At 42.5% G+C, this 17,479-nt stretch overlaps 1 protein-coding gene across 4 annotated transcripts in view; it reads right to left on the reverse strand.

The window, feature by feature from the left end:
• The window catches only part of LOC110490717 (supervillin), a 146,894-nt gene that overhangs the window by 38,857 nt on the left and 90,558 nt on the right, over nt 1-17,479 (reverse strand). For all 4 annotated transcript variants that reach the window (XM_036944313.1, XM_036944314.1, XM_036944315.1 and 1 more), the window contains 2 exons: nt 9,761-9,893; nt 6,945-6,992 (listed from right to left, as the gene is read on the reverse strand). In XM_036944313.1, the coding sequence (XP_036800208.1) occupies nt 6,945-6,992; nt 9,761-9,893 (181 nt within the window). The remainder of the gene's footprint in view (nt 1-6,944; nt 6,993-9,760; nt 9,894-17,479) is intronic.

Consider the following 17,479-nt stretch of genomic DNA (forward strand, 5'->3'; position numbering starts at 1 on the left):
ACAGATTATTTCACTGTATCACAATCTAGTGGGTCTGAAGTTTACATACACTAAGTTGACTGTGCCTTTAAACAGCTTGGAAAATTCCAGAAAAGAATGTCATGGCTTTAGAAGCTTCTGATAGGCTAATTGACATCATTTGAGTCAATTGGAGGTGTACCTGTGAATGTGTTTCAAGGCCTACCTTCAAACTCAGTGCCGCTTTGCTTGACATCATGGGAAATTCAAAAGAAATCAGCCAAGACCTCAGAAATAAAATTGTAGACCTCCACAAGTCTGGTACACCCTTGGGAGCAATTTCCAAATGCCTGAAGGTACCACGTTCATCTGTTCAAACAATAGTACGCAAGTATAAACACGATGGGACCAAGCAGCCGTCATACCGCTCAGGAAAGAGACGCGTCCTGTCTCCTAGAGATGAACATACTTTGGTACAAAAAGTGCAAATCATTCCCAGAACAGCAAAGGACCTTGTGAAGATGCTGGAGGAAACAGGTACAAAAGTATCTATATCCACAGTAAAACGAGTCCTATATCGACATAACCTGAAAGGCCGCTCAGCAATGAAGAAGCCACTGCTCCAAAACCGCCATAAAAAAGCCAGACTACGGGTTGGAACTGCACATGGGGACAAAGATTGTACTTTTTGGAGAAATGTCCTCTGGTGTGAGGAAACAAAAATGTATCTGTTTGGCCATAATGACCATCGTTATGTTTGGAGGGAAAAGGGGTAGGCTTGCAAGCCGAAGAACACCATCACAACCGTGAAGCACGGGGGTGGCAGCATCATGTTGTGAGGGTGCTTTGCTGCAGGAGGGACTGGTGCACTTCACAAAATAGATGGCTTCATGAGGAAGGAGAATTATGTGGATATATTGAAGCAACATCTCAAGTTTGAACCAAGTTCAACAATTTAAAGGCAATGCTACTAAATACTAACTGAGTGTATGTAAACTTCTGACCCACTGGGAATGTGATGAAAGAAATACAACCTGAAATTATTCACTCTCTCTACTACTATTCTGACATTTCACATTCTTAAAATAAAGTGGTGATCCTAACTGACCTAAGACAGGGAATTTTTACTCTGATTAAATGTCAGGAATTGTGAAAAACTGAGTTGAAATGTATTTCGCTAAGGTGTATGTAAACATCCGTCTTCAACTGTATATACACTGCTCAAAAAAATAAAGGGAACACTTAAACAACACAATGTAACTCCAAGTCAATCACACTTCTGTGAAATCAAACTGTCCACTTAGGAAGCAACACTGATTGACAATAAATGTCACATGCAGTTGTGCAAATGGAATAGACAACAGGTGGAAATTATAGGCAATTAGCAAGACACCCCCAATAAAGGAGTGGTTCTGCAGGTGGGGACCACAGGCCACTTCTCAATTCCTATGCTTCCTGGCTGATGTTTTGGTCACTTTTGAATGCTGGTGGTGCTTTCACTCTAGTGGTAGCATGAGACGGAGTCTACAACCCACACAAGTGGCTCAGGTAGTGCAGCTCATCCAGGATGGCACATCAATGCGAGCTGTGGCAAGAAGGTTTGCTGTGTCTGTCAGCGTAGTGTCCAGAGCATGGAGGCGCTACCAGGAGACAGGCCAGTACATCAGGAGACGTGGAGGAGGCCGTAGGAGGGCAACAACCCAGCAGCAGGACCGCTACCTCCGCCTTTGTGCAAGGAGGAGCAGGAGGAGCACTGCCAGAGCCCTGCAAAATGACCTCCAGCAAGCCACAAATGTGCATGTGTCTGCTCAAACGGTCAGAAACAGACTCCATGAGGGTGGTATGAGGGCCCGACGTCCACAGGTGGGGGTTGTGCTTACAGCCCAACACCGTGCAGGAAGTTTGGCATTTGCCAGAGAACAACAAGATTGGCAAATTCGCCACTGGCGCCCTGTGCTCTTCACAGATGAAAGCAGGTTCACACTGAGCACGTGACAGACGTGACAGAGTCTGGAGACGCCGTGGAGAACGTTCTGCTGCCTGCAACATCCTCCAGCATGACCGGTTTGGCGGTGGGTCAGTCATGGTGTGGGGTGGCATTTCTTTGGGGGGCCGCACAGCCCTCCATGTGCTCGCCAGAGGTAGCCTGACTGCCATTAGGTACCGAGATGAGATCCTCAGACCCCTTGTGAGACCTTATGCTGGTGAGGTTGGCCCTGGGTTCCTCCTAATGCAAGACAATGCTAGACCTCATGTGGCTGGAGTGTGTCAGCAGTTCCTGCTAGAGGAAGGCATTGATGCTATGGACTGGCCCGCCCGTTCCCCAGACCTGAATCCAATTGAGCACATCTGGGACATCATGTCTCGCTCCATCCACCAACGCCACGTTGCACCACAGACTGTCCAGGAGTTGGCGGATGCTTTAGTCCAGGTCTGGAGGAGATCCCTCAGGAGACTATCCGCCACCTCATCAGGAGCATGCCCAGGCGTTGTAGGGAGGTCATACAGGCACGTGGAGGCCACACACACTACTGAGCCTCATGTTGACTTGTTTTAAGGACATTACATCAAAGTTGGATCAGCCTGTAGTGTGGTTTTCCACTTTAATTTTGAGTATGACTCCAAATCCAGACCTCCATGGGTTGATACATTTGATTTCCATTGATCATTTTTGTGTGATTTTGTTGTCAGCACATTCAACTATGTAAAGAAAAAAGTATTTAATAAGAATATTTCATTCATTCAGATCTAGGATGTGTTATTTTAGTGTTCCCTTTATTTTTTTGAGCAGTGTATATATATATATATATATATATATATATATATATATATATATATATATATATATATATATATATATATATATATATATATATATATATATATATATATATATATATATACAGTGCCTTGCGAAAGTATTCGGCCCCCTTGAACTTTGCGACCTTTTGCCACATTTCAGGCTTCAAACATAAAGATATAAAACTGTATTTTTTTGTGAAGAATCAACAACAAGTGGGACACAATCATGAAGTGGAACGACATTTATTGGATATTTCAAACTTTTTTAACAAATCAAAAACTGAAAAATTGGGTGTGCAAAATTATTCAGCCCTTTACTTTCAGTGCAGCAAACTCTCTCCAGAAGTTCAGTGAGGATCTCTGAATGATCCAATGTTGACCTAAATGACTAATGATGATAAATACAATCCACCTGTGTGTAATCAAGTCTCCGTATAAATGCACCTGCACTGTGATAGTCTCAGAGGTCCGTTAAAAGCGCAGAGAGCATCATGAAGAACAAGGAACACACCAGGCAGGTCCGAGATACTGTTGTGAAGAAGTTTAAAGCCGGATTTGGATACAAAAAGATTTCCCAAGCTTTAAACATCCCAAGGAGCACTGTGCAAGCGATACTATTGAAATGGAAGGAGTATCAGACCACTGCAAATCTACCAAGACCTGGCCGTCCCTCTAAACTTTCAGCTCATACAAGGAGAAGACTGATCAGAGATGCAGCCAAGAGGCCCATGATCACTCTGGATGAACTGCAGAGATCTACAGCTGAGGTGGGAGACTCTGTCCATAGGACAACAATCAGTCGTATATTGCACAAATCTGGCCTTTATGGAAGAGTGGCAAGAAGAAAGCCATTTCTTAAAGATATCCATAAAAAGTGTTGTTTAAAGTTTGCCATAAGCCACCTGGGAGACACACCAAACATGTGGAAGAAGGTGCTCTGGTCAGATGAAACCAAAATTGAACTTTTTGGCAACAATGCAAAACGTTATGTTTGGCGTAAAAGCAACACAGCTCATCACCCTGAACACACTATCCCCACTGTCAAACATGGTGGTGGCAGCATCATGGTTTGGGCCTGCTTTTCTTCAGCAGGGACAGGGAAGATGGTTAAAATTGATTTGAAGATGGATGGAGCCAAATACAGGACCATTCTGGAAGAAAACCTGATGGAGTCTGCAAAAGACCTGAGACTGGGACGGAGATTTGTCTTCCAACAAGACAATGATCCAAAACATAAAGCAAAATCTACAATGGAATGGTTCAAAAATAAACATATCCAGGTGTTAGAATGGCCAAGTCAAAGTCCAGACCTGAATCAAATCGAGAATCTGTGGAAAGAACTGAAAACCGCTGTTCACAAATGCTCTCCATCCAACCTCACTGAGCTCGAGCTGTTTTGCAAGGAGGAATGGGAAAAAATGTCAGTCTCTCGATGTGCAAAACTGATAGAGACATACCCCAAGCGACTTCCAGCTGTAATCGCAGCAAAAGGTGGCACTACAAAGTATTAACTTAAGGGGGCTGAATAATTTTGCACGCCCAATTTTTCAGTTTTTGATTTGTTAAAAAAGTTTGAAATATCCAATAAATGTTGTTCCACTTCATGATTGTGTCCCACTTGTTGTTGATTCTTCACAAAAAATTACAGTTTTATATCTTTATGTTTGAAGCCTGAAATGTGGCAAAAGGTCGCAAAGTTCAAGGGGGCCGAATACTTTCGCAAGGCACTGTATATAAAATCTGCAAAAATGTATAAAAACCAATTTTTGCTTTGTCATTATGGGGTATTTTGTGTAGATTGGATTAAAAAAAATCACTTTTAGAATAAGGCTTCAACATAACAAAATGTGAAAAAGTCAAGGGGCCTGAATAAAAAAGTCAAGGGGCCTGAATAAAAAAGTCAAGGGGCCCGAATGCAATGTATAGTGCACTACTTTTGATGGACCCTGGAATAGGGCCCCCCCCCCCCTTTATATAGCCTCACTATTGTTATTTTACTGCTGCTGTTTAATTATTTATTACATTTTTTACTTATCTATTTTTAAATTAATAATTTTTCTTAACTTTTTATACAGCATTTCACTGTAAGGTCACCATTTGATTTGAGATGGGTCTGTTACTTGAACTCAGTGAAACAATTATTTGGGCTGCAATTTCTGAGGCTGGTAACTTATCCTGAACTTTATCCTCTGCAGCAGAGCTAACTCTGGGTCTTCCTTTCTTGTGGTGGTCCTCATGAGAGCCAGTTTCATCATAGCGCTTGATGGTTTTGCGACCACACTTGAAGAAACTTTAAAAGTTCTTGACATTTTCCAGATTGACTGAGCTTCATGTCTTAAAGTAAAATTGGACTGTCATTTCTCGTTTCTTATTTGAGGTGTTCTTTCATTAAAATGGACTTGGTCTTTTACCAAATAGGGCTATCTTCTGTATGCCACCCATACCTTGTCACAAAACTGATTGGCCTAAACGCATTAAAAGAAGTTCCACAAATGAACAAGGCACACCTGTTAATTGAAATGCATGCCAAGCTGGTTGAGAGAATGCCAAGAGTGTGCAAAGCTGTCATCAAGGCAAAGGCTGGCTACTTTGAAGAATCTAAAATATATTTTGATTTGCTTAACACTTTTTGGTTACTACATGATTCCAAATGTGTTAATTCATAGTTTTGATGTCTTCACCATTATTCCACAATGTAGAAAATACTAAATAAAGAAAAACCCTGGAATGACCAAAATGGTACTGTATGTAGCGTCACAGCTATCACGCAACAAAGCTATGTACCGTCAAAGCTACAGATCCATAGAACCAAAGCTCTAGAAGCACTGACCGTCAAATCTATAGTGGATTATAAATAACCATGCTTTTCACTGGCAGAACTAGGCGTTTGGAAGAGTAGGTATGTTTTTAAATAGGCCATGAAAAAAAGTTGCCTCAGAATTGTGCTGCAGCGGTAGGACAGGGAGAGCAGCAGCAGAGCAACATCATTACAATGCCTGCAGACACATGGATAGCACTTTAGGAGTAAGGACAACTATAGAGACCGTATAGAACTGCAGGGTAGCGGATTTAACACACAAGCTCACAGCAACAAAAAAAAAACAGGCCTGGGCTTTTTTTGAGAGAGTATACAGTAATGGATATAGTGAATGATATGCATCCATATAGTAGATGAGCTTACCATGCAAAGCCTACAGATGCATGCATGATCTTTGGTGTAGATACTAAGCACATTACTACTCAATAACACTAACTGCATAAAGCAGGTAGGTAGGCTATGCATGCTGGCTATAGTATCCAGGTCATCAAACTGGATGCCTGATCTCACCTGGCTGTACTGATCAAGACAGTGACTAATATCATTGTCAGGGAGATCAGGATGAGAGAAAGTGGTGGTAAAGACCGGCTCCTACGGAGGGAGGGCCATGGAAGACACAGACAGAAAGGTCAAACGGAAAGAATCAATGACAGAGGGGAATAAACATTAGATGGAAAAACCGTGATACCGCCAACCTAATAAGCAACTGTACTCTGACAAAGGTTTGTAAATGTGGATTGTTGTCATAGCCTGCCCGCACAACTTCATTCAACACAAACAATGTCATGCAGTTTATGAGTCTGGATTTAAATGCAACCCAACTGGCACCCTAATCTCTACATAGTGCACTACCTTTGACCAAAGCCCTATGGGCCCTCGCAAAAGCCCTTTATAGGGAATAAGGGGCTAGTTGGGATGCAAACCCATGCCATCACCACTTTACACAAAAAGCCTTGAGACTTGAAGCTACAGCAACAACCACATTAATGACATCTGATAAGCAGCGGGACTGAATTTGAGCAGGTCAATATGACAACACACCATCACCATGGTAATAAATTAAAACATTGATAGGGTTGCACATTTCTGGACACTTAACCCAAATTCCCAGGTTTTTCAAGAAATCCAAGTTGGAAGATTTCCCAAATCAGGTGGGAATAATAAATACAGGAATCCTCCAAACAGGATTTCTGGAAAACCTGCTAAAGTTATCAGAATTTTGCAACCCTATGTAAAAAAAAAAAGAGACCACACCCCTGTCATTAGTGCCTTACCCCCTCAAGCATCAATACTACTGTGTATAAAACACCATACCAACAACACACCAGGGTATGTGTTAGGTTCCCCGCTAACACACTGGTCTTACCCAGAGCTGATCAGACACAGCCAACTCATTAATCAGCATCCCTTCTTCCTAAAGAAGGACAACCAGGAGAAAAAGGACAAGTGTTGTCTGTAGACTAAGTTGTCATCCGATTGGCTGAGGCTAAGCTAAAACATCAACCTCTACCTCAGCACCCTATAAACCTTAACTGACTTTTGAGATGTTGACTTTGAAATACAAGCTATATTCTTGTCAGGTGTCATTTAAACCAGGGGTTCCCAAACATTCCCTCCCCCTATATTAAATACAAACACCAGCTTTATTTTTTATTTTATTTAAGGGACCTAGGAAAATGAAGCTCATTTCCTGCAATTTTACGTGGTTTAACGAGTTTAATTACATCTTTTAGGTTCGAAGACGAAGAAAAGTCTAGAGCTGATTTCCCCAAATGTTATTCCACTACCAAATGTTTTATGATCACTTATATGAACACTTAATTAAATGACACACATTTCTCTAAAAGAGTGATTTGATCAATTGATAGGTGACAGAGTCACACATTCTCAATCTATCAAATCAAGATGCATACACATTCACCATATGGGGGGGCAATGCCCCTTAGGTTGGGAACCCATGATTTAAACAATGTTTTTAGGATCACCACTTTTTTTCCCACTTTCAGTTGAGTCCCTGAAGTTGCTGTGAGCTGTACCTTTAACATTTTAAGCAATGATTCCGTGTAGTTCAAACTCTTCATAAGCATGGACAGTGACATCCTAGAGCAGAATCTCATAAAGGGGTTGCCTTTCCTGATTTCTAATTCCTACTGTACTGTAGGCTACAGTATATCTCCTTTGACGTCAGAAGGACATGGTTTTGATTGAGCTTCCTGGCCAGGCTGAATGGGAGGCTAAAACAAAAACATCCATCCTTGACCTCATTTGAAGCCCTAAGACGGGCTTATTTCAGTTGATTCACTGCTCTTCTCTTTTATGCTTTGATCCTATACATTTAGTTTCCTCACCGTTCTTATCTTCCTCTTCAGAGTTAAAAGATCAGGGCCCATAGTCATAAAGAGTCTCAGAGTAGGAGTGTCGACCTCGGGTCAGACCCACCCCCGTGTAACCTTATTCATTATGATTTAAAGGGAAAACTTACTCTAAGTTACTTACTCTCTACTCTTACTCTCACTCCTACTCTAAGACGCATGATGAATACAGACGACTCAGGCCTGACAACAGCCTCCTTTTGGTTTCACGAAGGAAATCAAGTTTATCGCAAAGTCTTCAGAGGCTGTCATAACTTGACAAATGGCAGCTGTCATCGCATGTCTAATCTATCATAGCAGGCGTAAAAGAAACGCCTAAAACGAATTCCCCCTATATACTGGTCTTGACGAGAGAGAAAAAAAATGAACTGTCGGGGGGGAGTTTCTCTTCTGCACTGTTCCACCAATCAGGTAAATGTGGAGGAGGAGTTAAGAGGGAGTGTCGCCGAAAGCGGAAGTCGAGTCACAGGCTCTCTTTTCATTTCCCCTGAAACCGGAACATCCAGTTGTTGGCGACTCGGCAGAGGTTACCACGTGGAACACTGAAGAATGTTTTCATTCAGTTATGTCAATTACACCCGTACTGTAAAAAAAAAAAAAAACTGACAAAGCAACAGAAAAAAAATAGGATTGGTGAGCCAAAACAAAACATGGTATTTCTGCTTCGGTGATAGGACAGAGAATAGGCGAGGTTGTGAATAGTTCTAAACAGAGAGGTAAAGTGTAAAAAAATCTCCCCACACCACTTAAAAACCCTCACACAACATAACTACAGTGCGCACGCAGAGATTGAAATAAAAGGTTTATTTTGAATGAAAGAAATGCACGCAAACAGAAGGAAGACAAATAGAATAGGAGAAATGACATAGAACATGCATTGGTTATTGTAGGCTAAAGACAAGATACAGAAATGACAACAAACATGCATTAGATTCATATCCTACACTTCATGCCTGACAAATAAAATGTGCAAAACCACAACGGATATGTGATATCAATTAATCCAATTCCTGATACTGCTCAGGAAGTTATCTTGACCAGAATACCGGATTTAAGGAAATGATGCCAACCTTAATCTGGTCTCCTTACGATTACATTTACTTGAAAACTACTGTACAATGTCTTCAGAATACACACATGGTGAGATAGCCTAAGTTCCTTGTCTAAATGGCTTACAGAATATGGTAAAACAGAGTAAATACAGTACTACTGATATAGGCCTACTACTCATTTCCAAAACCAACAATGACTATCATATTTGAGTGTAAGTGCAGTTTAAGATATGCACAGCAATTCTGGCCTCAATAAGCATGATAAGAAGCATGCTTTATAAGTGATTCTAACATGACTGAGATGAAAAGGAAAAGACAGACACACACACACACAATATCGATGACAATACACAACCCCTCTGTTTAGAGATATTCACAACTGTGTCTTGATATGAATTTACAACGAGTTCATATTAAACCAACAATTTTACTTTATTTATGGTTCATTGATACCAGTTAAAGGTGATAGCTGAAAGAAGCGACAACTTCTGCACATGGCAAAAGGACTCATTCATTCAGACAAGTGTTCTTACAATTTCCCCTTTTGGGATTACTTGATTGGAAAAGTAGAAAGCAAATGAAGGTGTTTGTGATTTCCCCCCAAAATATGCCTTAACTGCCTGATTGACTCTTTCATTAACATAAGTGTCAGCCAAAATCCTTTAACCATGTGCTTGTGAAGAGTCTTTAGTAGGGGTATAGTTTTCTGTTGATAAAGGAGCCTACCGTAGAGTATATACAGTAGTGAGTCGGGTTACCTTCTTCTTGAAGCTCTGCTCCACCTCCCATAGCTGACCGTGACGTTCTGACACGGCCACCTTCACCACATCCTGCTTCCGATTAATCCTGTTCCTCCAGTCCTCCTCGCCACTCTTCTTCAACAGGGCCAGCCTGGGGGGGGGGGGGGGGGGGGGAGATGTCAGTCTTGGTTCTGCCAAAGGGCCATGGTTGTATAACACAAAGACACACGTAATACAGCACGCACAGTGGATTGTTTGAGCCACCTGTCCAATATAAGGTCAATTGGATCAATGACAACGAGCTGTGAGAGAGCTGGAGAGATGGGTGATAAACCATTCCCCCTATGGTCTCAGCTCAGTCATAAGGTCAGAACCTAGACTCTACAAGCTAGGTCCATTATTTAGAATTTGGAATCTAGCTCCTATTCTACAAGGAGCCAATCAGAGTGCCGGGAAGGCCTGGATGCTTAAACGACTCCAAAAGTGTGAAATGGCAACCTATTCCCTATATAGTGAACTATTTGACCAGTAACACAATCAAAAGTAGAGCGCTATATATGGAATAGAGTGCCATTTGGGACACAGGCGCACAGAACAGAGCTGAGAATAAATAGAGCAGGTCAGACCACGGGCACAGCGTCAGTCTCAGCCATGGATCTGGACCATAGCTACACACACTGATGGTGACGGTCAGTCATGATGGAACCCGAGTTGGGAGTCTGCTGCCAATGTTTGAAGAGCTGAAGGAAGTTCTTCTTATAACCATCAAAGTAAATAGTAAATTGTACCATTGGCAATGGAGATATTATATAGACTTAATACACTACATGGCCAAAAGTATATAGACAAACCTTCAAATGAGTGGATTTGACTATTTCAGCCACACCCGTTGCATGGAGCATACAGCCATGTAATTTCCATAGACAAACATTGGCAGTGGAATTGCCTTACTGAAGAACTTAGTGACTTTCAATGTGGCACCGTCATAGGATGCCACCTTTCCAACAAGTCAGTTTGTCAAATTTCTGCCCTGTTCAAGCTGCCCTGGTCAACTCCAAGTGCTGTTATTGTGAAGCGGAAAAGTGTCTAAGCGGAAAAGTGGAAGGGCACACAAGCTCACAGAATGGGACTGCAGAGTGCTGTCATGTGTTGCAACACTCTACCGAGTTCCAAACTGTCTCTGGAAGCAACATCAGCACAAAAACTGTTCGTCGGGAGCTTCATGAAATGGGTTTCCATGGCCAAGCAGCCGCACGCACAGAAGCTTAAGATCACCATGTGCAATGCCAAGCATTGGCTGGAGTTGTGTAAAGCTCGCCGCCATTGGACCCAAACAGTGGAAACACATCCTCTGGAGTGATGAATCACGCTTTGCCATTTGGTAGTCCGATGGCTGAATCTGGGTTTGGCGGATGCCACCTTTGGGATGAATTGGAATGCCACCTGGGAGCCAGGCCAAATCGCCCAACATCAGTGCCCGACATCACGAGTGTTTGTGCCTGAATGGAAGCAAGTCCCCGCAGCAATGTTCTAACATCTAGTGGAAAGCCTTCCTGTGGAGGATGTTATAGGAGCAAAGGGGGGACCAACTCCATATTAACGGCCATGATTTTGGAATGAAATGAGCAGGTGTCCACATACATTTGGCCATGTTGTGTAGGTAGAAATACTGTAGTCAGCTAATTTAATGAAGCTACAAATGGGCACATACTGTAACCTTTAAATATACCACATAATGCTGACAAGTAAACGCAAAGCTATAATCCCCTAAAACTGTTAAATGGCTAACACCTACTGTTCCTCCTCACACCTACGCTGCTACTAAAATTACTATGGATTATTACCACTACGATTTTGTTCATTGATTGCCATGATCATTAGTATCTATTTATCCTGGTACTGCTCACTATTAGTCCTGTTCACATGTATACATCGACAACTCAATAGCTCATAATGATCAAATGAAAACGTGTCGAATATGAAATACAGAAAAAATCTAATTTACATACATAAGCATTCACACCCCTGACTCAATACTTTTTAGAAGCACCTTTGGCAGCGATAACAGCCGTGAGTCATTCTGGGTAAGTCTCCAAGTGCTTTCCACACCTGGATTGTGCAGCATTTGCCCATTATTATTTTTTTAATTCTTCAAGCTCTGTCAAATTGGTTGTTGATCATTGCTAGACAACCATTTTCAGGTCTTGCCAAAGATTTTCAAGTAGATTTAAGTCAAAGCGGTAACTCGGCCATTCAGGAACATTCACTGTTTTCTTTGTAAGCATCTCCTGTGTAGATTCTGCCTTTTGTTTTAGGTTATTGTCCAGCTGAAAGGTGAATTCATCTCCCAGTGACTGGTGGAGAGTAAACTGAGCCAAGTTTTCCTCTAGGATTTTGCTTGTGCTTAGCTACATTCAGTAAATTTTTTATCCTGAAAAACTCCCCAGTCCTTAACAATTACAAGCATACCCATAGCATGATGCTGCCACCACTGTGCATGAACATTTGGAGAGTGGTACTCAGTAATGAGTTGTAGGACAAAAAGTTATTGCTTTGCCACATTACTTCAGTGCCTTGTTGCAAACAGGATGCATGTTTTGGAATATTGTTCATCTGTACAGGCTTCCTTCTTTTCACTCGGTCAATTAGGCTAGTATTGTAGAGTAACTACAATGTTGTTGATACATCCTCAACTTTCTCCTATCACAGCCATTAAACCGTGTAACTGTTTTAAAGTCACCATTGGCCTCATGGTGAAATCCCTGAGCGGTTTCCTTCCTCTCCAGCAAGTTAGGAAGGACGCCTGTGTGTGGGTGTGTCGATACACCATTCAGAGTGTAATTAATAACTTCAACATGCTTTTTTTTGTTACCTCTTACTCGTGAACTTACCTCTTACTCGTGAACGTGCCATAACAAAGGGGTTGAATACTTATTGAGCCAAGACATTTCAGCTTTTCATCTTTAATTACATTGTAAAATAAAAAATAAAAATAATTCCACTTTGACATTATGGGGTATTGTGTGTAGGCCAGTGACACAATCTCAATGTAATCCATTTGTTATTCAGGCTGTAACACAACAAAATGTGGAAAAAGGCAAGTGGTGTGTATACTTTCCGAAGGCACTGTATATATTATAATTCTATATATACACACTCCTTTTTCCAGTCATTTTTCAGCCTCATTTACATGTTTATCTGCCTATCACGCCTACACTGGCACTCTGCACACACACACTAACACCCTCACACACCAACCCACCACTTATGCTGTTGCCATACTGTTGACTATTGTTATTTATCCTGCTACCAGTCTCTTTCTCCTAATCGCCAGCCGAAAATAACACTGTATCTACTGTAGCTTCCCGTATTATTTTTTATGTTTTCTGTATTATAAGTTGGTGGTTGAAGATATCCCTCTAGTGGTGTGGGGGCTGTGCTTTGGCAAAGTGGGTGGGGTTATATCCTTCCTGTTTGGCCCTGTCCGGGGGTGTCCTCGGAGTGTCTCCTGACCCCTCCTGTCTCAGCCTCCAGTATTTATGCTGCAGTAGTTTATGTGTCGGGGGGACTAGGGTCAGTTTGTTATATCTGGAGTACTTCTCCTGTCCTATTCGGTGTCCTGTGTGAATCTAAGTGTGCGTTCTCTAATTCTCTCCTTCTCTCTTTCTTTCTCTCTCTCGGAGGACCTGAGCCCTAGGACCATGCCCCAGGACTACCTGACATGATGACTCCTTGCTGTCCCCAGTCCACCTGACCGTGCTGCTGCTCCAGTTTCAACTGTTCTGCCTTATTATTATTCGACCATGCTGGTCATTTATGAACATTTGAACATCTTGGCCATGTTCTATCATAATCTCCACCCGGCACAGCCAGAAGAGGACTGGCCACCCCACATAGCCTGGTTCCTCTCTAGGTTTCTTCCTAGGTTTTGGCCTTTCTAGGGAGTTTTTCCTAGCCACCGTGCTTCTACACCTGCATTGCTTGCTGTTTGGGGTTTTAGGCTGGGTTTCTGTACAGCACTTTGAGATATCAGCTGATGTACGAAGGGCTATATAAATACATTTGATTTGATTTGATTTGATTATATATATACACAGGTCAATGATTTATTATACTATATTAATATTGATTACTGCACTGTTACAAGTTAAGCATTTCACTGTATCTGTGCATCTGACAAAACTTTAACTTGAAGGCAGACTTTCTACTGTAAGCAGAATCACATAAATCCAGATCATAGTCAAAGTCACAATGGGGCGGTTTCACGGACACAGATTAAGCCTGGCGCATCGGGCTCTGGTCAAAATGTGTGCACTATATAGGGGATGGGGTGCCATTTGGGACACATCCCTAGTAGGAGACAGGACATAGTGGTCATAAAGCCTGGGTCAGTGGTACCCCTCTGTTCCTCTCAAAAACACCCCTATGTCCCAAATGAGTGGGCGTACAATGATGGATGCATCATGCACTTCATGGAGGATTCAAGAGGACAAACTCAATTTTGCACACACGCACACACAGAGTTTTGAAAGGACGAGGTGGATTTACACGCTTCCGTGACAGAAACACACAGACACACACAGCTTTGGCTAGTCGTTGGAAGCAAATGTTGTTCCATTATGTCACCAATCAATTTAAAAGCCAATCAATGGCCAGCTTGTTGACATGGAGAACAGATAGAAACATGCTTATCTAATTGATTGGATGCGCAAAACCATCACCGGTCTGTAATACTGATGGATCGGAAACATTCCTGTTCCTTGAACTAGATTTAAAAATCACGACTCCACATATTCTGCATTCCCCATTTGCTACAGAACACGACAAAACAACACTGACTACAATTGACAGCTAGTTACAGTAGATCATAGAGACTAGTGTATGTAAACTACTGACCCACTGGAATTGCGGTACAGTGAACTATAAGTGAAATAATCTGTCTAAACAATTGTTGGAAAATAACTGATGCCCTAATCGACGTGCCAAAACTATAGTTTGTTAGAAATTAATTTGTGGAGGTGTTTAAAAACAAGTTCTAATGACTCCAACCTAAGAGTACGTAAACTTCTGACTTCAAATGTACCTGTCTATATAAAGTTCCCACAGTTGACAGTGCATGTCAGAGCATAAAACCAAGTCAAGAGGTCGAAGGAACTGTCCATAGGACTCCGAGACAGGATTGTGCACAGATCTATATTATATTATTATTGCATTATTGAAGGTCCCCAAGAACACAGCGGCCTCCATTCTTAAATGGAAGAAGTGTGGAACCACCAAGACACTTCCTAGAGCTGGCCACCAGGCCAAACTGAGCAATCAAGGGATAAGGGCCTTGGTCAGGGAGGTGAACAAGAACCCGATGCTCACTCTGACAGAGCTCCAAAGTTACTCTATGGAAATGGGAGAAGTTGTCCAGAAGGACAACCATCTCTGCATCACTCAAACAGTTAGGCCTTCATGATAGAGTGGCTAGACGGAAGCCACTCCTCTGTAAAAGGCACAACAGCCCGCTTGGAATTTTACAAAAGGCACCTAAAGACTCTCAGACCACCAAGCCTGAATGCCAAGCATCACGTCTGGAGGAAACCTGGCACCATCCCTACGGTGAAGCATAGTGGTGGTGGCAGCATCATGCTGTGGGGAGGTTTTTCAGCGGCAGGGACTGGGATGGTGGTCACGATTGAGGCAAAGATGAATGGAATAAAGTACAGAGAGATCCTTGATGAAAACCTGCTCCAGAGTGCTCAGGACCTCAAACTGGGGCGACGGTTCACCTTCCAACAGGACAACAACCCTAAAAACACAGCCAAGACAACACAGGAGTGGCCTCGGCAAAAGTCTCTGAATGTCCTTGAGCGGCCCAGGCAGAGCCCGGACATGTACCCAATCGAACATCTCGGGAGAGACCTGGAAATAGCTGTGCAGCAATGCTCCCCATCCAACCTGACAGCGCTTGAGATGATCTGCAGAGAAGAATGGGAGGGAAGCTCTAAATATAGGTGTGCCAAGCTTGTAGCGCCATACCCAAGAAAGCTTGATGCTGTAATCGCTGCCAAAGGTGCTTCAACAAAGTACTGAGTAAAGGGTCTGAATACTTATGTAAACGTGATCTGTGTGGTGTGGGGGCTGTGCTTTGGCAAAGTGGGTGGGGTTATATCCTTCCTGTTTGGCCCTGTCCGGGGGTGTCCTCGGAGTGGGCCACAGTGTCTCCTGACCCCTCCTGTCTCAGCCTCCAGTATTTATGCTGCAGTAGTTTATGTGTCGGGGGGCTAGGGTCAGTTTGTTATATCTGGAGTACTTCTCCTGTCCTATTCGGTGTCCTGTGTGAATCTAAGTGTGCGTTCTCTAATTCTCTCCTTCTCTCTTTCTCTCTCTCGGAGGACCTGAGCCCTAGGACCATGCCCCAGGACTACCTGACATGATGACTCCTTGCTGTCCCCAGTCCACCTGGCTGTGCTGCTGCTCCAGTTTCAACTGTTCTGCCTTATTATTATTCGACCATGCTGATCATTTATGAACATTTGAACATCTTGGCCATGTTCTGTTATAATCTCCACCCGGCACAGCCAGAAGAGGACTGGCCATCCCACATATGCTCTCTCTAATTCTCTCTTTCTTTCTCTCTCTCGGAGGACCTGAGCCCTAGGACCATGCCCCAGGAATACCTGACATGATGACTCCTTGCTGTCCCCAGTCCACCTGACTGTGCTGCTGCTCCAGTTTCAACTATTCTGCCTTATTATTATTCGACCATGCTGGTCATTTATGAACATTTGAACATCTTGACCATGTTTTGTTATAATCTCCACCCGGCACAGCCAGAAGAGGACTGGCCACCCCACATAGCCTGGTTCCTCTCTAGGTTTCTTCCTAGGTTTTGGCCTTTCTAGGGAGTTTTTCCTAGCCACCGTGCTTCTTCACCTGCATTGCTTGCTGTTTGGGGTTTTAGGCTGGGTTTCTGTACAGCACTTTGAGATATCAGCTGATGTACGAAGGGCTATATAAAATAAATTTGATTGATTGATTGATCTTACATTTTCTCATTTGTTTATAAATTCTCAAAAATTTCTAAAAACCTATTTTTGCTTTGTCATTACGGGGTATTGTGTTTAGATTTCTGAGAGGAAAACAATAATTTAATACATTTTAGAATAAGGCTAACGTTACAAAATGTGGAAAAAGTTAAGGGTTTAGAATTCTTTCTGAAGGCACTGCATTTAAAATAATATATAAAATGTAATAATATATAAAAACAAACTCAGCAAAAAGTCCCCTTTAGAGGACCCTGTCTTTCAAAGATAAGTCATAAAAATACAAATAACTTCACAGATCTTCATTGTAAAGGGTTTAAACACTGGTTCCCATGCTTATTCAATGTACCATAAACAATTAATGAACATGGACCTGTGGAACGGTCGTTAAGACACTAACAGCTTACAGATGGTAGGCAATTAAGGTCACAGTTATGAAAACTTAGGACACTAAAGAGGTCTTTCTACTGACTCTGAAAAACACCAAAACAAAGATGCCCAGGGTCCCTGCTCATCTGCGTGAACGTTCCTTAGGCATGCTGCAAGGAGGCATGAGGACTGCAGATGTTACCAGGGCAATAAATTGCAATGTCTGTACTGTGAGACGCCTAAGACATTGCTACAGGGAAACAGGATGGACAGCTGATCGTCCTCGCAATGGCAGACCACGTGTAACAATACCTGCACAGGATCGGTACATCTAAAT

The sequence above is a fragment of the Oncorhynchus mykiss genome, chromosome 15, assembly GCF_013265735.2.
Source record: "Oncorhynchus mykiss isolate Arlee chromosome 15, USDA_OmykA_1.1, whole genome shotgun sequence".
Classification (NCBI taxonomy): Eukaryota; Metazoa; Chordata; class Actinopteri; order Salmoniformes; family Salmonidae; genus Oncorhynchus; species Oncorhynchus mykiss.